Source organism: Oncorhynchus masou, chromosome 11 (genome assembly GCF_036934945.1).
Source record: "Oncorhynchus masou masou isolate Uvic2021 chromosome 11, UVic_Omas_1.1, whole genome shotgun sequence".
In the NCBI taxonomy this organism is placed as follows: Eukaryota; Metazoa; Chordata; class Actinopteri; order Salmoniformes; family Salmonidae; genus Oncorhynchus; species Oncorhynchus masou.
Window position 1 is genome coordinate 673,635 of NC_088222.1, and position 23,703 is coordinate 697,337.

Consider the following 23,703-nt stretch of genomic DNA (forward strand, 5'->3'; position numbering starts at 1 on the left):
CCTCAGAGTTACAGCCTGGACCCTCAGTCAGAGTTACAGCCTGGACCCTCCCTCAGAGTTACAGCCTGGACCCTCAGTCAGAGTTACAGCCTGGACCCTCCGTCAGAGTTACAGCCTGGACCCTCAGTCAGAGTTACAGCCTGGACCCTCAGTCAGAGTTACAGCCTGGACCCTCAGTAAGAGTTACAGCCTGGACCCTCAGTCAGAGTTACAGCCTGGACCCTCAGTCAGAGTTACAGCCTGGACCCTCCCCCAGAGTTACAGCCTGGACCCTCAGTCAGAGTTACAGCCTGGAACCTCAGTCAGAGTTACAGCCTGGACCCTCAGTCAGAGTTACAGCCTGGACCCTCAGTCAGAGTTACAGCCTGGACCCTCAGTCAGAGTTACAGCCTGGACCCTCAGTAAGAGTTACAGCCTGGACCCTCAGTCAGAGTTACAGCCTGGACCCTCAGTCAGAGTTACAGCCTGGACCCTCCCCAGAGTTACAGCCTGGACCCTCAGTCAGAGTTACAGCCTGGACCCTCAGTCAGAGTTACAGCCTGGACCCTCAGTCAGAGTTACAGCCTGGACCCTCCCTCAGAGTTACAGCCTGGACCCTCAGTCAGAGTTACAGCCTGGACCCTCCCCCAGAGTTACAGCCTGGACCCTCAGTCAGAGTTACAGCCTGGACCCTCCCTCAGAGTTACAGCCTGGACCCTCAGTCAGAGTTACAGCCTGGACCCTCCCTCAGAGTTACAGCCTGGACCCTCAGTCAGAGTTACAGCCTGGACCCTCAGTCAGAGTTACAGCCTGGACCCTCAGTCAGAGTTACAGCCTGGACCCTCAGTCAGAGTTACAGCCTGGACCCTCAGTCAGAGTTACAGCCTGGACCCTCCCCCAGAGTTACAGCCTGGACCCTCCCCCAGAGTTACAGCCTGGACCCTCCCCCAGAGTTACAGCCTGGAACCTCAGTCAGAGTTACAGCCTGGACCCTCAGTCAGAGTTACAGCCTGGACCCTCAGTCAGAGTTACAGCCTGGACCCTCCCTCAGAGTTACAGCCTGGACCCTCCCCCAGAGTTACAGCCTGGACCCTCCCCCAGAGTTACAGCCTGGACCCTCCCTCAGAGTTACAGCCTGGACCCTCAGTCAGAGTTACAGCCTGGACCCTCAGTCAGAGTTACAGCCTGGACCCTCCCCCAGAGTTACAGCCTGGACCCTCAGTCAGAGTTACAGCCTGGACCCTCCCCAGAGTTACAGCCTGGACCCTCAGTCACAGTTACAGCCTGGACCCTCAGTCAGAGTTACAGCCTGGACCCTCAGTCAGAGTTACAGCCTGGACCCTCAGTCAGAGTTACAGCCTGGACCCGCAGTCAGAGTTACAGCCTGGACCCTCCTCAGAGTTACAGCCTGGACCCTCAGTCAGAGTTACAGCCTGGACCCTCAGTCAGAGTTACAGCCTGGACCCTCCCTCAGAGTTACAGCCTGGACCCTCCCCAGAGTTATAGCCTGGACCCTCCCTCAGAGTTACAGCCTGGACCCTCCGTCAGAGTTACAGCCTGGACCCTCAGTCAGAGTTACAGCCTGGACCCTCAGTCAGAGTTACAGCCTGGACCCTCCCCAGAGTTACAGCCTGGACCCTCCCTCAGAGTTACAGCCTGGACCCTCCCTCAGAGTTACAGCCTGGACCCTCAGTCAGAGTTACAGCCTGGACCCTCCCTCAGAGTTACAGCCTGGACCCTCAGTCAGAGTTACAGCCTGGACCCTCAGTCAGAGTTACAGCCTGGACCTTCCCTCAGAGTTACAGCCTGGACCCTCAGTCAGAGTTACAGCCTGGACCCTCCCCCAGAGTTACAGCCTGGACCCTCAGTCAGAGTTACAGCCTGGACCCTCCGTCAGAGTTACAGCCTGGACCCTCAGTCAGAGTTACAGCCTGGACCCTCCCTCAGAGTTATAGCCTGGACCCTCAGTCAGAGTTACAGCCTGGACCCTCCCTCAGAGTTACAGCCTGGACCCTCCCTCAGAGTTACAGCCTGGACCCTCAGTCAGAGTTACAGCCTGGACCCTCCCTCAGAGTTACAGCCTGGACCCTCAGTCAGAGTTACAGCCTGGACCCTCCGTCAGTTACAGCCTGGACCCTCAGTCAGAGTTACAGCCTGGACCCTCCCTCAGAGTTACAGCCTGGACCCTCCCCCAGAGTTACAGCCTGGACCCCCAGTCAGAGTTACAGCCTGGACCCTCAGTCAGAGTTACAGCCTGGACCCTCAGTCAGAGTTACAGCCTGGACCCTCAGTCAGAGTTAAAGCCTGGACCCTCCCTCAGATTTACAGCCTGGACCCTCAGTTGGAGTTACAGCCTGGACCCTCAGTCAGAGTTACAGCCTGGACCCTCAGTCAGAGTTACAGCCTGGACCCTCAGTCAGAGTTACAGCCTGGACCCTCCCTCAGAGTTACAGCCTGGACCCCCAGAGTTACAGCCTGGACCCTCAGTCAGAGTTACAGCCTGGACCCTCAGTCAGAGTTACAGCCTGGACCCTCCCCCAGAGTTACAGCCTGGACCCTCCCCCAGAGTTACAGCCTGGACCCTCAGTCAGAGTTACAGCCTGGACCCTCCGTCAGAGTTACAGCCTGGACCTTCGATCAGAGTTACAGCCTGGACCCTCAGTCAGAGTTACAGCCTGGACCATCCCTCAGAGTTACAGCCTGGACCCTCAGTCAGAGTTACAGCCTGGACCTTCGATCAGAGTTACAGCCTGGACCCTCAGTCAGAGTTACAGCCTGGACCCTCACTCAGAGTTACAGCCTGGACCCTCAGTCAGAGTTACAGCCTGGACCCTCCCCCAGAGTTACAGCCTGGACCCTCAGTCAGAGTTACAGCCTGGACCCTCCCCCAGAGTTACAGCCTGGACCCTCCCCCAGAGTTACAGCCTGGACCCTCCCTCAGAGTTACAGCCTGGACCCTCCCTCAGAGTTACAGCCTGGACCCTCAGTCAGAGTTACAGCCTGGACCCTCAGTCAGAGTTACAGCCTGGACCCTCAGTCAGAGTTACAGCCTGGACCCTCAGTCAGAGTTACAGCCTGGACCCTCCCTCAGAGTTACAGCCTGGACCCACCCCCAGAGTTACAGCCTGGACCCTCCCTCAGAGTTACAGCCTGGACCCTCCCTCAGAGTTACAGCCTGGACCCTCAGTCAGAGTTACAGCCTGGACCCTCAGTCAGAGTTACAGCCTGGACCCTCAGTCAGAGTTACAGCCTGCAACCTCAGTCAGAGTTACAGCCTGGACCTTCGATCAGAGTTACAGCCTGGACCCTCACTCAGAGTTACAGCCTGGACCTTCGATCAGAGTTACAGCCTGGACCCTCAGTCAGAGTTACAGCCTGGACCCTCAGTCAGAGTTACAGCCTGGACCCTCAGTCAGAGTTACAGCCTGGACCCTCAGTCAGAGTTACAGCCTGGACCCTCAGTCAGAGTTACAGCCTGGACCCTCAGTCAGAGTTACAGCCTGGACCCTCAGTCAGAGTTACAGCCTGGACCCTCCCTCAGAGTTACAGCCTGGACCCTCCCTCAGAGTTACAGCCTGGACCCTCCGTCAGAGTTACAGCCTGGACCCTCAGTCAGAGTTACAGCCTGGACCCTCAGTCAGAGTTACAGCCTGGACCCTCCCCCAGAGTTACAGCCTGGACCCTCCCTCAGAGTTACAGCCTGGACCCTCCCTCAGAGTTACAGCCTGGACCCTCAGTCAGAGTTACAGCCTGGACCCTCCCTCAGAGTTACAGCCTGGACCCTCAGTCAGAGTTACAGCCTGGACCCTCAGTCAGAGTTACAGCCTGGACCTTCCCTCAGAGTTACAGCCTGGACCCTCAGTCAGAGTTACAGCCTGGACCCTCCCCCAGAGTTACAGCCTGGACCCTCAGTCAGAGTTACAGCCTGGACCCTCCGTCAGAGTTACAGCCTGGACCCTCAGTCAGAGTTACAGCCTGGACCCTCCCTCAGAGTTATAGCCTGGACCCTCAGTCAGAGTTACAGCCTGGACCCTCCCTCAGAGTTACAGCCTGGACCCTCCCTCAGAGTTACAGCCTGGACCCTCAGTCAGAGTTAAAGCCTGGACCCTCCCTCAGAGTTACAGCCTGGACCCTCCCTCAGAGTTACAGCCTGGACCCTCAGTCAGAGTTACAGCCTGGACCCTCCCTCAGAGTTACAGCCTGGACCCTCAGTCAGAGTTACAGCCTGGACCCTCCGTCAGAGTTACAGCCTGGACCCTCAGTCAGAGTTACAGCCTGGACCCTCCCTCAGAGTTACAGCCTGGACCCTCCCCCAGAGTTACAGCCTGGACCCTCAGTCAGAGTTACAGCCTGGACCCTCCGTCAGAGTTACAGCCTGGACCCTCAGTCAGAGTTACAGCCTGGACCCTCCCTCAGAGTTATAGCCTGGACCCTCAGTCAGAGTTACAGCCTGGACCCTCCCTCAGAGTTACAGCCTGGACCCTCCCTCAGAGTTACAGCCAGGACCCTCAGTCAGAGTTATAGCCTGGACCCTCAGTCAGAGTTACAGCCTGGACCCTCCCTCAGAGTTACAGCCTGGACCCTCCCTCAGAGTTACAGCCTGGACCCTCCCTCAGAGTTACAGCCTGGAACCTCAGTCAGAGTTACAGCCTGGACCCCCCCTCAGAGTTACAGCCTGGAACCTCAGTCAGAGTTACAGCCTGGACCCTCAGTCAGAGTTACAGCCTGGACCCTCCCCCAGAGTTACAGCCTGGACCCTCAGTCAGAGTTACAGCCTGGACCCTCAGTCAGAGTTACAGCCTGGACCCTCAGTCAGAGTTACAGCCTGGACCCTCCCTCAGAGTTACAGCCTGGACCCTCAGTCAGAGTTACAGCCTGGACCCTCAGTCAGAGTTACAGCCTGGACCCTCAGTCAGAGTTACAGCCTGGACCCTCAGTCAGAGTTACAGCCTGGACCCTCCCTCAGAGTTACAGCCTGGACCCTCCCTCAGAGTTACAGCCTGGACCCTCCCTCAGAGTTACAGCCTGGACCCTCAGTCAGAGTTACAGCCTGGACCCTCAGTCAGAGTTACAGCCTGGACCCTCAGTCAGAGTTACAGCCTGGACCCTCAGTCAGAGTTACAGCCTGGACCCTCCCTCAGAGTTACAGCCTGGACCCTCAGTCAGAGTTACAGCCTGGACCCTCAGTCAGAGTTGTAGCCTGGACCCTCAGTCAGAGTTACAGCCTGGACCCTCAGTCAGAGTTACAGCCTGGACCCTCCCTCAGAGTTACAGCCTGGACCCTCCCTCAGAGTTACAGCCTGGACCCTCAGTCAGAGTTACAGCCTGGACCCTCCCTCAGAGTCAGAGTTACAGCCTGGACCCTCAGTCAGAGTTACAGCCTGGACCCTCAGTCAGAGTTACAGCCTGGACCTTCCCTCAGAGTTACAGCCTGGACCCTCAGTCAGAGTTACAGCCTGGACCCTCCCCCAGAGTTACAGCCTGGACCCTCAGTCAGAGTTACAGCCTGGACCCTCCGTCAGAGTTACAGCCTGGACCCTCAGTCAGAGTTACAGCCTGGACCCTCCCTCAGAGTTATAGCCTGGACCCTCAGTCAGAGTTACAGCCTGGACCCTCCCTCAGAGTTACAGCCTGGACCCTCCCTCAGAGTTACAGCCTGGACCCTCAGTCAGAGTTACAGCCTGGACCCTCCCCCAGAGTTACAGCCTGGACCCTCAGTCAGAGTTACAGCCTGGACCCTCCCTCAGAGTTACAGCCTGGACCCTCAGTCAGAGTTACAGCCTGGACCCTCCGTCAGAGTTACAGCCTGGACCCTCAGTCAGAGTTACAGCCTGGACCCTCCCTCAGAGTTACAGCCTGGACCCTCCCCCAGAGTTACAGCCTGGACCCCCAGTCAGAGTTACAGCCTGGACCCTCAGTCAGAGTTACAGCCTGGACCCTCAGTCAGAGTTATAGCCTGGACCCTCAGTCAGAGTTAAAGCCTGGACCCTCCCTCAGATTTACAGCCTGGACCCTCAGTTGGAGTTACAGCCTGGACCCTCAGTCAGAGTTACAGCCTGGACCCTCAGTCAGAGTTACAGCCTGGACCCTCAGTCAGAGTTACAGCCTGGACCCTCCCTCAGAGTTACAGCCTGGACCCCCAGAGTTACAGCCTGGACCCTCAGTCAGAGTTACAGCCTGGACCCTCAGTCAGAGTTACAGCCTGGACCCTCCCCCAGAGTTACAGCCTGGACCCTCCCCCAGAGTTACAGCCTGGACCCTCAGTCAGAGTTACAGCCTGGACCCTCCCCCAGAGTTACAGCCTGGACCCTCCCCCAGAGTTACAGCCTGGACCCTCAGTCAGAGTTACAGCCTGGACCATCCCTCAGAGTTACAGCCTGGACCCTCAGTCAGAGTTACAGCCTGGACCTTCGATCAGAGTTACAGCCTGGACCCTCAGTCAGAGTTACAGCCTGGACCCTCAGTCAGAGTTACAGCCTGGACCCTCCCCCAGAGTTACAGCCTGGACCCTCAGTCAGAGTTACAGCCTGGACCCTCCCCCAGAGTTACAGCCTGGACCCTCCCCCAGAGTTACAGCCTGGACCCTCCCTCAGAGTTACAGCCTGGACCCTCCCTCAGAGTTACAGCCTGGACCCTCAGTCAGAGTTACAGCCTGGACCCTCAGTCAGAGTTACAGCCTGGACCCTCAGTCAGAGTTACAGCCTGGACCCTCAGTCAGAGTTACAGCCTGGACCCTCCCTCAGAGTTACAGCCTGGACCCACCCCCAGAGTTACAGCCTGGACCCTCCCTCAGAGTTACAGCCTGGACCCTCAGTCAGAGTTACAGCCTGGACCCTCAGTCAGAGTTACAGCCTGGACCCTCAGTCAGAGTTACAGCCTGGAACCTCAGTCAGAGTTACAGCCTGGACCTTCGATCAGAGTTACAGCCTGGACCCTCACTCAGAGTTACAGCCTGGACCTTCGATCAGAGTTACAGCCTGGACCCTCAGTCAGAGTTACAGCCTGGACCCTCAGTCAGAGTTACAGCCTGGACCCTCAGTCAGAGTTACAGCCTGGACCCTCAGTCAGAGTTACAGCCTGGACCCTCAGTCAGAGTTACAGCCTGGACCCTCAGTCAGAGTTACAGCCTGGACCCTCCCTCAGAGTTACAGCCTGGACCCTCCGTCAGAGTTACAGCCTGGACCCTCAGTCAGAGTTACAGCCTGGACCCTCAGTCAGAGTTACAGCCTGGACCCTCCCTCAGAGTTACAGCCTGGACCCTCCCTCAGAGTTACAGCCTGGACCCTCCCTCAGAGTTACAGCCTGGACCCTCAGTCAGAGTTACAGCCTGGACCCTCAGTCAGAGTTACAGCCTGGACCTTCCCTCAGAGTTACAGCCTGGACCCTCAGTCAGAGTTACAGCCTGGACCCGCAGTCAGAGTTACAGCCTGGACCCTCCCTCAGAGTTACAGCCTGGACCCTCCCTCAGAGTTACAGCCTGGACCCTCAGTCAGAGTTAAAGCCTGGACCCTCCCTCAGAGTTACAGCCTGGACCCTCCGTCAGAGTTACAGCCTGGACCCTCCCTCAGAGTTACAGCCTGGACCCTCAGTCAGAGTTACAGCCTGGACCCGCAGTCAGAGTTACAGCCTGGACCCTCCCTCAGAGTTACAGCCTGGACCCTCCCTCAGAGTTACAGCCTGGACCCTCAGTCAGAGTTAAAGCCTGGACCCTCCCTCAGAGTTACAGCCTGGACCCTCCCTCAGAGTTACAGCCTGGACCCTCCCTCAGAGTTACAGCCTGGACCCTCAGTCAGAGTTACAGCCTGGACCCTCCCTCAGAGTTACAGCCTGGACCCTCAGTCAGAGTTACAGCCTGGACCCTCAGTCAGAGTTACAGCCTGGACCCTCAGTCAGAGTTACAGCCTGGACCCTCCCTCAGAGTTACAGCCTGGACCCTCCCCCAGAGTTACAGCCTGGACCCTCAGTCAGAGTTACAGCCTGGACCCTCCGTCAGAGTTACAGCCTGGACCCTCAGTCAGAGTTACAGCCTGGACCCTCCCTCAGAGTTATAGCCTGGACCCTCAGTCAGAGTTACAGCCTGGACCCTCCCTCAGAGTTACAGCCTGGACCCTCAGTCAGAGTTACAGCCTGGACCCTCAGTCAGAGTTACAGCCTGGACCCTCCCCCAGAGTTACAGCCTGGACCCTCAGTCAGAGTTACAGCCTGGACCCTCCCTCAGAGTTACAGCCTGGACCCTCAGTCAGAGTTACAGCCTGGACCCTCCCTCAGAGTTACAGCCTGGACCCTCAGTCAGAGTTAAAGCCTGGACCCTCCCTCAGAGTTACAGCCTGGACCCTCCCCCAGAGTTACAGCCTGGAACCTCAGTCAGAGTTACAGCCTGGACCCCCCCTCAGAGTTACAGCCTGGACCTCAGTCAGAGTTACAGCCTGGACCCTCAGTCAGAGTTACAGCCTGGACCCTCCCCAGAGTTACAGCCTGGACCCTCAGTCAGAGTTACAGCCTGGACCCTCCGTCAGAGTTACAGCCTGGACCCTCAGTCAGAGTTACAGCCTGGACCCTCCCTCAGAGTTACAGCCTGGACCCTCAGTCAGAGTTACAGCCTGGACCCTCAGTCAGAGTTACAGCCTGGACCCTCAGTCAGAGTTACAGCCTGGACCCTCAGTCAGAGTTACAGCCTGGACCCTCCCTCAGAGTTACAGCCTGGACCCTCCCTCAGAGTTACAGCCTGGACCCTCCCTCAGAGTTACAGCCTGGACCCTCAGTCAGAGTTACAGCCTGGACCCTCCCTCAGAGTTACAGCCTGGACCCTCAGTCAGAGTTACAGCCTGGACCCTCAGTCAGAGTTACAGCCTGGACCCTCAGTCAGAGTTACAGCCTGGACCCTCAGTCAGAGTTACAGCCTGGACCCTCCCTCAGAGTTACAGCCTGGACCCTCCCTCAGAGTTACAGCCTGGACCCTCAGTCAGAGTTACAGCCTGGACCCTCAGTCAGAGTTACAGCCTGGACCCTCAGTCAGAGTTACAGCCTGGACCCTCAGTCAGAGTTACAGCCTGGACCCTCAGTCAGAGTTACAGCCTGGACCCTCAGTCAGAGTTACAGCCTGGACCCTCAGTCAGAGTTACAGCCTGGACCCTCAGTCAGAGTTACAGCCTGGACCCTCCCCCAGAGTTACAGCCTGGACCCTCAGTCAGAGTTACAGCCTGGACCCTCAGTCAGAGTTACAGCCTGGACCCTCAGTCAGAGTTACAGCCTGGACCCTCCCTCAGAGTTACAGCCTGGACCCTCAGTCAGAGTTACAGCCTGGACCCTCCCCCAGAGTTACAGCCTGGACCCTCAGTCAGAGTTACAGCCTGGACCCTCCCTCAGAGTTACAGCCTGGACCCTCAGTCAGAGTTACAGCCTGGACCCTCCCTCAGAGTTACAGCCTGGACCCTCAGTCAGAGTTACAGCCTGGACCCTCAGTCAGAGTTACAGCCTGGACCCTCAGTCAGAGTTACAGCCTGGACCCTCAGTCAGAGTTACAGCCTGGACCCTCAGTCAGAGTTACAGCCTGGACCCTCCCCAGAGTTACAGCCTGGACCCTCCCCCAGAGTTACAGCCTGGACCCTCCCCAGAGTTACAGCCTGGACCCTCAGTCAGAGTTACAGCCTGGACCCTCAGTCAGAGTTACAGCCTGGACCCTCAGTCAGAGTTACAGCCTGGACCCTCCCTCAGAGTTACAGCCTGGACCCTCCCCCAGAGTTACAGCCTGGACCCTCAGTCAGAGTTACAGCCTGGACCCTCCCTCAGAGTTACAGCCTGGACCCTCAGTCAGAGTTACAGCCTGGACCCTCAGTCAGAGTTACAGCCTGGACCCTCCCCCAGAGTTACAGCCTGGACCCTCCCTCAGAGTTACAGCCTGGACCCTCAGTCAGAGTTACAGCCTGGACCCTCAGTCAGAGTTACAGCCTGGACCCTCCCCCAGAGTTACAGCCTGGACCCTCAGTCAGAGTTACAGCCTGGACCCTCCCCAGAGTTACAGCCTGGACCCTCAGTCAGAGTTACAGCCTGGACCCTCAGTCAGAGTTACAGCCTGGACCCTCAGTCAGAGTTACAGCCTGGACCCTCAGTCAGAGTTACAGCCTGGACCCTCAGTCAGAGTTACAGCCTGGACCCTCCCTCAGAGTTACAGCCTGGACCCTCAGTCAGAGTTACAGCCTGGACCCTCAGTCAGAGTTACAGCCTGGACCCTCCCTCAGAGTTACAGCCTGGACCCTCCCCCAGAGTTACAGCCTGGACCCTCCCTCAGAGTTACAGCCTGGACCCTCCGTCAGAGTTACAGCCTGGACCCTCAGTCAGAGTTACAGCCTGGACCCTCAGTCAGAGTTACAGCCTGGACCCTCCCCCAGAGTTACAGCCTGGACCCTCCCTCAGAGTTACAGCCTGGACCCTCAGTCAGAGTTACAGCCTGGACCCTCCCTCAGAGTTACAGCCTGGACCCTCAGTCAGAGTTACAGCCTGGACCCTCAGTCAGAGTTACAGCCTGGACCCTCCCTCAGAGTTACAGCCTGGACCCTCAGTCAGAGTTACAGCCTGGACCCTCCCCCAGAGTTACAGCCTGGACCCTCAGTCAGAGTTACAGCCTGGACCCTCCGTCAGAGTTACAGCCTGGACCCTCAGTCAGAGTTACAGCCTGGACCCTCCCTCAGAGTTATAGCCTGGACCCTCAGTCAGAGTTACAGCCTGGACCCTCCCTCAGAGTTACAGCCTGGACCCTCCCTCAGAGTTACAGCCTGGACCCTCAGTCAGAGTTACAGCCTGGACCCTCAGTCAGAGTTACAGCCTGGACCCTCAGTCAGAGTTACAGCCTGGACCCTCCCTCAGAGTTACAGCCTGGACCCTCCCTCAGAGTTACAGCCTGGACCCTCCCCCAGAGTTACAGCCTGGACCCTCCCCCAGAGTTACAGCCTGGACCCTCCCTCAGAGTTACAGCCTGGACCCTCCCCCAGAGTTATAGCCTGGACCCTCCCTCAGAGTTACAGCCTGGACCCTCCGTCAGAGTTACAGCCTGGACCCTCAGTCAGAGTTACAGCCTGGACCCTCAGTCAGAGTTACAGCCTGGACCCTCCCCCAGAGTTACAGCCTGGACCCTCCCTCAGAGTTACAGCCTGGACCCTCCCTCAGAGTTACAGCCTGGACCCTCAGTCAGAGTTACAGCCTGGACCCTCCCTCAGAGTTACAGCCTGGACCCTCAGTCAGAGTTACAGCCTGGACCCTCAGTCAGAGTTACAGCCTGGACCCTCAGTCAGAGTTACAGCCTGGACCCTCCCTCAGAGTTACAGCCTGGACCCTCCCTCAGAGTTACAGCCTGGACCCTCCGTCAGAGTTACAGCCTGGACCCTCAGTCAGAGTTACAGCCTGGACCCTCAGTCAGAGTTACAGCCTGGACCCTCCCTCAGAGTTACAGCCTGGACCCTCAGTCAGAGTTACAGCCTGGACCCTCAGTCAGAGTTACAGCCTGGACCCTCCCTCAGAGTTACAGCCTGGACCCTCAGTCAGAGTTACAGCCTGGACCCTCCCTCAGAGTTACAGCCTGGACCCTCAGTCAGAGTTACAGCCTGGACCCTCAGTCAGAGTTACAGCCTGGACCCTCAGTCAGAGTTACAGCCTGGACCCTCCCCCAGAGTTACAGCCTGGACCCTCAGTCAGAGTTACAGCCTGGACCCTCCCAGAGTTACAGCCTGGACCCTCAGTCAGAGTTACAGCCTGGACCCTCCCTCAGAGTTATAGCCTGGACCCTCAGTCAGAGTTACAGCCTGGACCCTCCCTCAGAGTTACAGCCTGGACCCTCAGTCAGAGTTACAGCCTGGACCCTCCCTCAGAGTTACAGCCTGGACCCTCAGTCAGAGTTACAGCCTGGACCCTCCCTCAGAGTTACAGCCTGGACCCTCCCTCAGAGTTACAGCCTGGACCCTCAGTCAGAGTTATAGCCTGGACCCTCAGTCAGAGTTACAGCCTGGACCCTCCCTCAGAGTTACAGCCTGGACCCTCCCTCAGAGTTACAGCCTGGACCCTCAGTCAGAGTTACAGCCTGGAACCTCCCTCAGAGTTACAGCCTGGACCCTCCCCAGAGTTACAGCCTGGACCCTCCCTCAGAGTTACAGCCTGGACCCTCAGTCAGAGTTACAGCCTGGACCCTCAGTCAGAGTTACAGCCTGGACCCTCAGTCAGAGTTACAGCCTGGACCCTCAGTCAGAGTTACAGCCTGGACCCTCCCCCAGAGTTACAGCCTGGACCCTCAGTCAGAGTTACAGCCTGGACCCTCAGTCAGAGTTACAGCCTGGACCCTCAGTCAGAGTTACAGCCTGGACCCTCCCTCAGAGTTACAGCCTGGACCCTCCCCCAGAGTTACAGCCTGGACCCTCAGTCAGAGTTACAGCCTGGACCCTCAGTCAGAGTTACAGCCTGGAACCTCAGTCAGAGTTACAGCCTGGACCCTCCCTCAGAGTTACAGCCTGGACCCTCCCTCAGAGTTACAGCCTGGACCCTCCCCAGAGTTACAGCCTGGACCCTCAGTCAGAGTTACAGCCTGGACCCTCCCTCAGAGTTACAGCCTGGACCCTCAGTCAGAGTTACAGCCTGGACCCTCAGTCAGAGTTACAGCCTGGACCCTCAGTCAGAGTTACAGCCTGGACCCTCAGTCAGAGTTACAGCCTGGACCCTCCCTCAGAGTTACAGCCTGGACCCTCCCTCAGAGTTACAGCCTGGACCCTCAGTCAGAGTTACAGCCTGGACCCTCAGTCAGAGTTACAGCCTGGACCCTCAGTCAGAGTTACAGCCTGGACCCTCCCTCAGAGTTACAGCCTGGACCCTCAGTCAGAGTTACAGCCTGGACCCTCAGTCAGAGTTACAGCCTGGACCCTCAGTCAGAGTTACAGCCTGGACCCTCAGTCAGAGTTACAGCCTGGACCCTCAGTCAGAGTTACAGCCTGGACCCTCAGTCAGAGTTACAGCCTGGACCCTCAGTCAGAGTTACAGCCTGGACCCTCAGTCAGAGTTACAGCCTGGACCCTCCCCAGAGTTACAGCCTGGACCCTCAGTCAGAGTTACAGCCTGGACCCTCAGTCAGAGTTACAGCCTGGACCCTCAGTCAGAGTTACAGCCTGGACCCTCAGTCAGAGTTACAGCCTGGACCCTCAGTCAGAGTTACAGCCTGGACCCTCAGTCAGAGTTACAGCCTGGACCCTCCCCCAGAGTTACAGCCTGGACCCTCCCCCAGAGTTACAGCCTGGACCCTCAGTCAGAGTTACAGCCTGGACCCTCAGTCAGAGTTACAGCCTGGACCCTCCCTCAGAGTTACAGCCTGGACCCTCAGTCAGAGTTACAGCCTGGACCCTCAGTCAGAGTTACAGCCTGGACCCTCCCTCAGAGTTACAGCCTGGACCCTCAGTCAGAGTTACAGCCTGGACCCTCCCCCAGAGTTACAGCCTGGACCCTCCCCCAGAGTTACAGCCTGGACCCTCCCTCAGAGTTACAGCCTGGACCCTCAGTCAGAGTTACAGCCTGGACCCTCCCCAGAGTTACAGCCTGGACCCTCAGTCAGAGTTACAGCCTGGACCCTCCCCAGAGTTACAGCCTGGACCCTCAGTCAGAGTTACAGCCTGGACCCTCAGTCAGAGTTACAGCCTGGACCCTCAGTCAGAGTTACAGCCTGGACCCTCAGTCAGAGTTACAGCCTGGACCCGCAGTCAGAGTTACAGCCTGGACCCTCCCTCAGAGTTACAGCCTGGACCCTCAGTCAGAGTTACAGCCTGGACCCTCCCTCAGAGTTACAGCCTGGACCCTCAGTCAGAGTTACAGCCTGGACCCTCAGTCAGAGTTACAGCCTGGACCCTCAGTCAGAGTTACAGCCTGGACCCTCCCTCAGAGTTACAGCCTGGACCCTCAGTCAGAGTTACAGCCTGGACCCTCAGTCAGAGTTACAGCCTGGACCCTCCCCCAGAGTTACAGCCTGGACCCTCAGTCAGAGTTACAGCCTGGACCCTCCCTCAGAGTTACAGCCTGGACCCTCAGTCAGAGTTACAGCCTGGACCCTCAGTCAGAGTTACAGCCTGGACCCTCAATCAGAGTTACAGCCTGGACCCACCCTCAGAGTTACAGCCTGGAACCTCAGTCAGAGTTACACAGTTGAGGTAGCTTGATAACTTTATTAGGAGCTGTGGTAAATAACATGGACATATAGGAATACTTTAGCTAATTACTAAATGTTTTAGACATGAAGATCTGTGCTTATATATAGAATATGTTGCAGTAATACTGTTTCCCAAATGTATTACCTGTTCAGGTGTAAGGTCTCTCTGCTCCTGCGCCAGCATTTCATATCCCACCATGAACTTGCGTACGCCGGCAGATCGGAGCAGGGGGGGGTAATAGTGAGCATGGAGCTGCCAGTGGAACTGGTCCTCTTTAAGATAGGGGCCGGTAGGGGCGCCTGGGAGGAGGAGAGAGAAGAGGAGAGTGTGAGAGGAAGGTCTCTACTGTAGACTACTGGCTTAGAGAAGACTAGCAGGTCTCTACCGTAGACTACAGGCTTAGAGAAGACTAGCAGGTCTCTACCGTAGACTACAGGCTTAGAGAAGACTAGCAGGTCTCTACTGTAGACTACAGGCTTAGAGAAGACTAGCAGGTCTCTACTGTAGACTACAGGCTTAGAGAAGACTAGCAGGTCTCTACTGTAGACTACAGGCTTAGAGAAGACTAGCAGGTCTCTACTGTAGACTACAGGCTTAGAGAAGACTAGCAGGTCTCTACTGTAGACTACAGGCTTAGAGAAGACGAGCAGGTCTCTACTGTAGACTATAAGCTTAGTGAAAACTAGCAGGTCTCTACTGTAGACTACAGGCTTAGTGAAGACTAGCAGGTCTCTACTGTAGACTACAGGCTTAGTGAAGACTAGCAGGTCTCTACTGTAGACTACAGGCTTAGAGAAGACTAGCAGGTCTCTACTGTAGACTACAGGCTTAGTGAAGACTAGCAGGTCTCTACTGTAGACTTCAGGCTTCGAGAAGACTATCAGGTCTCTACTGTAGACTACAGGCTTAGAGAAGACTAGCAGGTCTCTACTGTAGACTACAGGCTTAGTGAAGACTAGCAGGTCTCTACTGTAGACTACAGGCTTAGTGAAGACTAGCAGGTCTCTACTGTAGACTACAGGCTTAGTGAAAACTAGCAGGTCTCTACTGTAGACTACAGGCTTAGAGAAGACTAGCAGGTCTCTACTGTAGACTACAGGCTTAGTGAAGACTAGCAGGTCTCTACTGTAGACTCCAGGCTTCGAGAAGACTATCAGGTCTCTACTGTAGACTACAGGCTTAGTGAGGACGAGCAGGACGTGTCGTGTGGACCCGTTAGCCTCTCTCCCTCCGTGCACCATAAAAGCGCCTGCTAGAAGGAAGGTTTCTTCATGGTAAATATGAACATATTAAGTTCTAAAAGGCTGTGAGAACCAGAGGTTTGGCTACGCTCCCAATCCCTATAAGCTCCTCTCCTATCCCCATATAATGAATGAATGAACAGCGTATCATGCTCGTTAAATCACATTCATCCTGTCTCCTCCGCCCTCCTCCCCTCCGTCCCTAATCCGCCCCCTCCTCCTCTCCTCCGCCCTCCTCCCCTCCCCTCCGCCCCTCCTCCGCCCCCTCCTCCTCTCCTCCCCTCCCCTCCTCTCTCTTCTCCTCTCCTCTCCCCCGCCCCCTCCTCCACTCCTCTCCTCTCCTCTCCTCTCCCCTGCCCGCAAATACAGGTAATGACAGCCCTGGCAAATACAGGTAATGACAGCCCTGGCAAGGTGACTTCACCATCTCTCCTTGAAACAAAACTAAGTAAGGACTGGAGACCCTCCCCTAACGAGCCGCCTGGCCACAGCCACGGTAACGACACCCTGCTAGTGAAGCAGTTAAGCCACAGGCGAGAGTTCTGACCAGGTGAATTACTAAATTGTAATTATTTCGCCTATTTATTGCCTTACCTCCCAAATCTTCTACATTTGCACACACTGTACATAGATTTTTCTATTGTGTTATTGACTGTACGTTTATGTGATTCTCTGTGTTGTTGTTTGTGTCGCACTGCTTGGCTTTATCTTGGCCTGGTCACAGTTGTAAATGACAACTTGTTCTCAACTTGCCTACCTGGTTAAATAAAGGTAAAATAAAACATGAATAACAATCTGTGGATAGTTCTGACCAGTTGAGTTGTGGATAGGAGTACTGACTAGTGGATAGGAGTTCTGACCAGTGGATATGAGTTCTGACCAGTGGATAGGAGTTCTGACTTGTGGATATGAGTTCTGACCAGTGGATAGGAGTTCTGACCAGTGGATATGAGTTCTGACCAGTGGATAGGAGTTCTGAGTTATGAGTTCTGACCAGTGGATAGGAGTTCTGACCAGTGGATAGGAGTTCTGACCAGTGGATAGGAGTTCTGACCAGTAGATAGGAGTTCTGACCAGTTGACTTGTGGATATGAGATCTGACCAGTGGATAGGAGTTCTGACCAGTGGATAGGAGTTCTGACCAGTTGACAGGTGGATAGGAGTTCTGACCAGTAGATAGGAGTTCTGACCAGTGGATAGGAGTTCTGACCAGTGGATAGGAGTTCTGACCAGTGGATAGGAGTTCTGACCAGTGGATAGGAGTTCTGACCAGTGGATAGGAGTTCTGACCAGTGGATAGGAGTTCTGACCAGTAGAGTTCTGACCAGGAGTTCTGACCAGTGGATAGGAGTTCTGACCAGTGGATATGAGTTCTGACCAGGATATGAGTTCTGACCAGTGGATAGTTCTGACCAGTTCTGACCAGTGGATAGGAGTTCTGACCAGTGGATAGGAGTTCTGACCAGTGGATAGGAGTTCTGACCAGTGGATGAGTTCTGACCAGGTGGATTCTGACCAGTGGATAGTTCTGACCAGTGGATATGAGTTCTGACCAGTGGATAGGAGTTCTGACCAGTGGATAGAGTTCTGACCAGTGGATAGGAGTTCTGACCAGTGGATAGGAGTTCTGACCAGATAGGAGTTCTGACCAGTGGATAGGAGTTCTGACCAGTGGATAGGAGTTCTGACCAGTGGATAGGAGTTCTGACCAGTGGATATGAGTTCTGACCAGTGGATAGGAGTTCTGACCAGTGGATAGGAGTTCTGACCAGTGGATAGGAGTTCTGACCAGTGGATAGGAGTTCTGACCAGTGGATAGGAGTTCTGACCAGTGGATAGGAGTTCTGACCAGTGGATAGGAGTTCTGACCAGTGGATAGGAGTTCTGACCAGTGGATAGGAGTTCTGACCAGTGGATAGGAGTTCTGACCAGTGGATAGGAGTTCTGACCAGTGGATAGGAGTTCTGACCAGTGGATAGGAGTTCTGACCAGTGGATAGGAGTTCTGACCAGTGGATAGGAGTTCTGACCAGTAGATAGGAGTTCTGACCAGTGGATAGGAGTTCTGACCAGTGGATAGGAGTTCTGACCAGTGGATAGGAGTTCTGACCAGTGGATAGGAGTTCTGACCAGTGGATAGGAGTTCTGACCAGTGGATAGGAGTTCTGACCAGTGGATAGGAGTTCTGACCAGTGGATAGGAGTTCTGACCAGTGGATAGGAGTTCTGACCAGTGGATAGGAGTTCTGACCAGTGGATAGGAGTTCTGACCAGTGGATAGGAGTTCTGACCAGTTGACAGGTGGATAGGAGTTCTGACCAGTGGATATGAGTTCTGACCAGTGGATAGGAGTTCTGACCAGTGGATAGGAGTTCTGACCAGTGGATAGGAGTTCTGACCAGTGGATAGGAGTTCTGACCAGTGGATAGGAGTTCTGACCAGTGGATAGTTCTGAGTTCTGACCAGTAGATAGGAGTTCTGACCAGTGGATAGGAGTTCTGACCAGTGGATAGGATTCTGACCAGTGGATAGGAGTTCTGACCAGTTGACAGGTGGATAGGAGTTCTGACCAGTTGACAGGTGGATAGGAGTTCTGACCAGTGGATAGGAGTTCTGACCAGTGGATAGGAGTTCTGACCAGTGGATAGGAGTTCTGACCAGTGGATAGGAGTTCTGACCAGTGGATAGGAGTTCTGACCAGTGGATAGGAGTTCTGACCAGTAGATAGGAGTTCTGACCAGTGGATAGGAGTTCTGACCAGTGGATAGGAGTTCTGACCAGTAGTTCTGACCAGTGGATAGGAGTTCTGACCAGTGGATAGGAGTTCTGACCAGTAGATAGGAGTTCTGACCAGTGGATAGGAGTTCTGACCAGTGGATAGGAGTTCTGACCAGTAGATAGGAGTTCTGACCAGTGGATAGGAGTTCTGACCAGTGGATAGGAGTTCTGACCAGTTGACAGGTGGATAGGAGTTCTGACCAGTGGATATGAGTTCTGACCAGTTGACAGGTGGATAGGAGTTCTGACCAGTGGATATGAGTTCTGACCAGTGGATATGAGTTCTGACCAGTGGATATGAGTTCTGACCAGTTGAGTCGTGGATACTGATACTCGGCTTAGATCAGAAACAATATTCTCCATCACCCTGGCCTCTGATCCCTCATATCTTATTCAGAAACAATGTTCTCCATCACCCTGGCCTCTGATCCCTCATATCTTATTCAGAAACAATGTTCTCCATCACCCTGGCCTCTGATCCCTCATATCTTATTCAGAAACAATGTTCTCCATCACCCTGGCCTCTGATCCCTCATATCTTATTCAGAAACAATGTTCTCCATCACCCTGGCCTCTGATCCCTCATATCTTATTCAGAAACAATGTTCTCCATCACCCTGGCCTCTGATCCCTCATATCTTATTCAGAAACAATGTTCTCCATCACCCTGGCCTCTGATCCCTCATATCTTATTCAGAAACAATGTTCTCCATCACTCTGGGCTCTGATCCCTCATATCTTATTCAGAAACAATGTTCTCCATCACTCTGGCCTCTGATCCCTCATATCTTATTCAGAAACAATGTTCTCCATCACCCTGGCCTCTGATCCCTCATATATTATTCATAAACAATGTTCTCCATCACCCTGGCCTCTGATCCCTCATATCTTATTCAGAAACAATGTTCTCCATCACTCTGGCCTCTGATCCCTCATATCTTATTCAGAAACAATGTTCTCCATCACTCTGGCCTCTGATCCCTCATATCTTATTCAGAAACAACGTTCTCCATCACCCTGGCCTCTGATCCCTCATATCTTATTCAGAAACAATGTTCTCCATCACCCTGGCCTCTGATCCCTCATATCTTATTCAGAAACAATGTTCTCCATCACTCTGGCCTCTGATCCCTCATATCTTATTCAGAAACAACGTTCTCCATCACCCTGGCCTCTGATCCCTCATATATTATTCAGAAACAATATTCTCCATCACCCTGGCCTCTGATCCCTCATATCTTATTCAGAAACAATGTTCTCCATCACCCTGGCCTCTGATCCCTCATATCTTATTCAGAAACAATGTTCTCCATCACTCTGGCCTCTGATCCCTCATATATTATTCAGAAACAATGTTCTCCATCCCCTCATATCTTAGTCAGAAACAATGTTCTCCATCACCCTGGGCTCTGATCCCTCATATCTTATTCAGAAACAATGTTCTCCATCACTCTGGCCTCTGATCCCTCATATCTTATTCAGAAACAATGTTCTCCATCACCCTGGGCTCTGATCCCTCATATCTTATTCAGAAACAACGTTCTCCATCACCCTGGGCTGTTCTCCATCACCCTGGCCTCTGATCCCTCATATCTTATTTAGAAACAATGTTCTCCATCACCCTGGGCTCTGATCCCTCATATCTTATTCAGAAACAACGTTCTCCATCACCCTGGCCTCTGATCCCTCATATCTTATTTAGAAACAATGTTCTCCATCACCCTGGGCTCTGATCCCTCATATCTTATTCAGAAACAACGTTCTCCATCACCCTGGGCTCTGATCCCGCATATCTTATTCAGAAACAACGTTCTCCATCACCCTGGGCTCTGATCCCTCATATCTTATTCAGAAACAACGTTCTCCATCACCCTGGGCTCTGATCCCGCATATCTTATTCAGAAACAACGTTCTCCATCACCCTGGGCTCTGATCCCGCATATCTTATTCAGAAACAACGTTCTCCATCACCCTGGGCTCTGATCCCTCATATCTTATTCAGAAACAACGTTCTCCATCACCCTGGGCTCTGATCCCTCATATCTTATTCAGAAACAACGTTCTCCATCACCCTGGGCTCTGATCCCTCATATCTTATTCAGAAACAACGTTCTCCATCACCCTGGCCTCTGATCCCTCATATCTTATTCAGAAACAATGTTCTCCATCACTCTGGGCTCTGATCCCTCATATCTTATTCAGAAACAATGTTCTCCATCACCCTGGGCTCTGATCCCTCATATCTTATTCAGAAACAATGTTCTCAATCACTCTGGCCTCTAAACTCTCATATATTATTCAAAAACAACATTCTCCATCACTCTGGTCTCTAAACTCTCATATGTGACCGACCGGCTCCAATTTGAAGTTGTTGTTTTTTTTTTTACCTTGGATAAAAGTAGAGACTCAGAGCTACAACATGGTATATCATACACTACAATTGAGGAACAATGGGAAAGTAGTTATGCTTTGAAAGTTGATCAACTTGTAAACTCACTTTTGAGAAAATGTCCTTTGAATGTTTTGGTATCTAGTGAAGAGCTCTTCTTTGTCTCCACCCATTCAGCATCGTTCACACCCTCTTAAGCTCTAGCCCCACCCATCTGGTTTCGCTCTCAGAGCGTTCAGATCGCACACTTGACGATGATTTGTTTACCTCTGGATAATATGAAAACAGCCGAACCAGCTCTTTTTATTGATTGATTTATTTCACCTTTATTTAACCAGGTAGGCAAGTTGAGAACAAGTTCTCATTTACAACTGCGACCTGGCCAAGATAAAGCAAACCAGTTCGACACATACAACGACACAGAGTTACACATGGAGTAAAACAAACATACAGTAATACAGTAGAAAAATAAGTCTATATACAATGTGAGCCAATGAGGTGAGATAAGGGAGGTAAAGGCAAAAAAAAGCTATGGTGGTGAAGTAAATACACTATAGCAAGTAAAACACTGGAATGGTTGATTTGCAGTGGAAGAATGTGCAAAGTAGAGATAGAAATAAAGCATGCATTTAGTTTTACTTGTATTTAAGAGCAATAGGAGGCCATGGAAGGAGAGTTGTATGCCATTGAGGCTCGTCTGGAGGGTTGTTAACACAGTGTCCAAAGAAGGGCCAGAAGTATACAGAATGGTTTCGTCTGCGTAGAGGTGGATCAGAGACTCACCAGCAGCAAGAGCGACATCATTGATGTATACAGAGAAGAGAGTCGGTCCAAGGCCAGAGGCCCGGACAATAGGCCCTCCGATTTGACACACTGAACTCTATCAGAGAAGTAGTTGGTGAACCAGTCGAGGCATTCATTTGAGAAACCAAGGCTATTGAGTCTGCCGATGAGGATGTGGTGATTGACAGAGTCGAAAGCCTTTGCCAGGTCAATGAATACGGCTGCACAGTATTGTTTCTTATCGATGGCGGTTAAGATATCGTTTAGGACCTTGAGCGTGGCTCTGCTGGCAACAATTTCATTACACTTTTTTGCCGAAGTTTACTGACACCGACTATATTAAACGGGTGTTGTACACATGTCATGTAATGATGGACGTGTCAGAAATGCCACACCATGGTTGCCCTTAGTTTGAAAATGTCATCTGGAGACAGGTGTTTTCCCATCTCATACTCTAATTCCACTGATTTCAAAACTCGATCCTCCAGGAAGTGGAGAGCAACACTTATGCAGCTCCACTACACAATACATTTTTTTATAAGCCGATTTCCACAGGATTACCAACACAGATTGAAGAGCTCAAATAGACAGAAGCCTTCTATATGGCAGACCAATCCCAACTCCTCTCTCGGCATGTCCTGCCCAGTCATTATCTCAGACAATCATGGCTAGTGGGAAGGTTGCTTCCTTTTATTGTGGCTTAACCAACAAGGCTCGTAATTTAACAATTGTATTCATATTTACAGATGCCATACAAGTCTGTTATTAAGGCACATGAAAGTTCACATGTTCAAGAAGGCATTTCTGTTAAAACAAAAATGCATTTTGCTAAAAACATATTTTTTACGTTCAAATGGCTTTTTTAACACCTAGTTTCCTGAATCGGGTCACAAACATACAGCTAAGAAAAATATAGATGAAAACTCTCTTGGTAAATATTATGGTCTGCAGCTTATCATGAGCTATTCTCTCAGGCGAAACTAGAGACCTCCTTAACATTAGATCACGCACCAGAAGTTGCTAACAAAGAGACACACCCCTCTTGCCTTCGTCTCACCCAAGACTGCTGTCCAGTGTTGATGAATAAGATAAACCAACCAGATGTTTATCCAACTGGATATCGCTGTGAACGGAGCTGATCCAGTTTGATCTGTAGATATTGCACATTCTCCAATAGAACAGAGGACTAGGGCAGTCTATTTGCTCACCAACGTAGTCTCGTTAGGTTGCCTGCCTCTCTTTCGCCACCAGGGATCAGGGCCTGGTCCGGAGTAAGCAGAAGGTCCAGAGCAGCTGACTAGTTGTAGTAGAAATGTTCATCTAAATGGAAGTTAGTGATCACCTGTTCTGATGACCACAAGCTAAGGATAGCTGTCTGCTATCCTTACTGTAGTAAGGGGTCTGAATACCTTCTGAATGGACTGTATATCTATGAACCAGGCCAGTAAGGGTCTGAATGACTGTATATCTATGAACCAGGTCAGTAAGGGTCTGAATACCTTCTGAATGGACTGTATATCTATGAACCAGGTCAGTAAGGGTCTGAATGACTGTATATCTATGAACCAGGCCAGTAAGGGTCTGAATGACTGTATATCTATGAACCAGGTCAGTAAGGGTCTGAATACCTTCTGAATGGACTGTATATCTATGAACCAGGCCAGTAAGGGTCTGAATGACTGTATATCTATGAACCAGGCCAGTAAGGGTCTGAATGACTGTATATCTATGAAACAGGCCAGTAAGGGTCTGAATGACTGTATATCTATGAACCAGGCCAGTAAGGGTCTGAATGACTGTATATCTATGAACCAGGCCAGTAAGGGTCTGAATGACTGTATATCTATGAACCAGGTCAGTAAGGGTCTGAATGACTGTATATCTATGAACCAGGCCAGTAAGGGTCTGAATGACTGTATATCTATGAACCAGGTCAGTAAGGGTCTGAATGACTGTATATCTATGAACCAGGCCAGTAAGGGTCTGAATGACTGTATATCTATGAACCAGGTCAGTAAGGGTCTGAATGACTGTATATCTATGAACCAGGCCAGTAAGGGTCTGAATGGATTGTATATCTATGAACCAGGCCAGTAAGGGTCTGAATGGACTGTATATCTATGAACCAGGCCAGTAAGGGCCTGAATGGACTGTATATCTATGAACCAGGCCAGTAAGGGTCTGAATGACTGTATATCTATGAACCAGGCCAGTAAGGGTCTGAATGACTGTATATCTATGAACCAGGCCAGTAAGGGTCTGAATGACTGTATATCTATGAACCAGGCCAGTAAGGGTCTGAATGACTGTATATCTATGAACCAGGCCAGTAAGTCTGAGAATGGACTGTATATCTATGAACCA

The 23,703-nt window shown here is 52.7% G+C and overlaps 1 protein-coding gene across 2 annotated transcripts in view; it reads right to left on the reverse strand.

The window, feature by feature from the left end:
- galt (galactose-1-phosphate uridylyltransferase) overlaps window positions 1-23,703 on the reverse strand; it is a 186,654-nt gene that overhangs the window by 52,026 nt on the left and 110,925 nt on the right. For both annotated transcript variants that reach the window (XM_064977214.1, XM_064977213.1), the window contains one exon: window positions 14,295-14,449. In XM_064977214.1, the coding sequence (XP_064833286.1) occupies window positions 14,295-14,449 (155 nt within the window). The remainder of the gene's footprint in view (window positions 1-14,294; window positions 14,450-23,703) is intronic.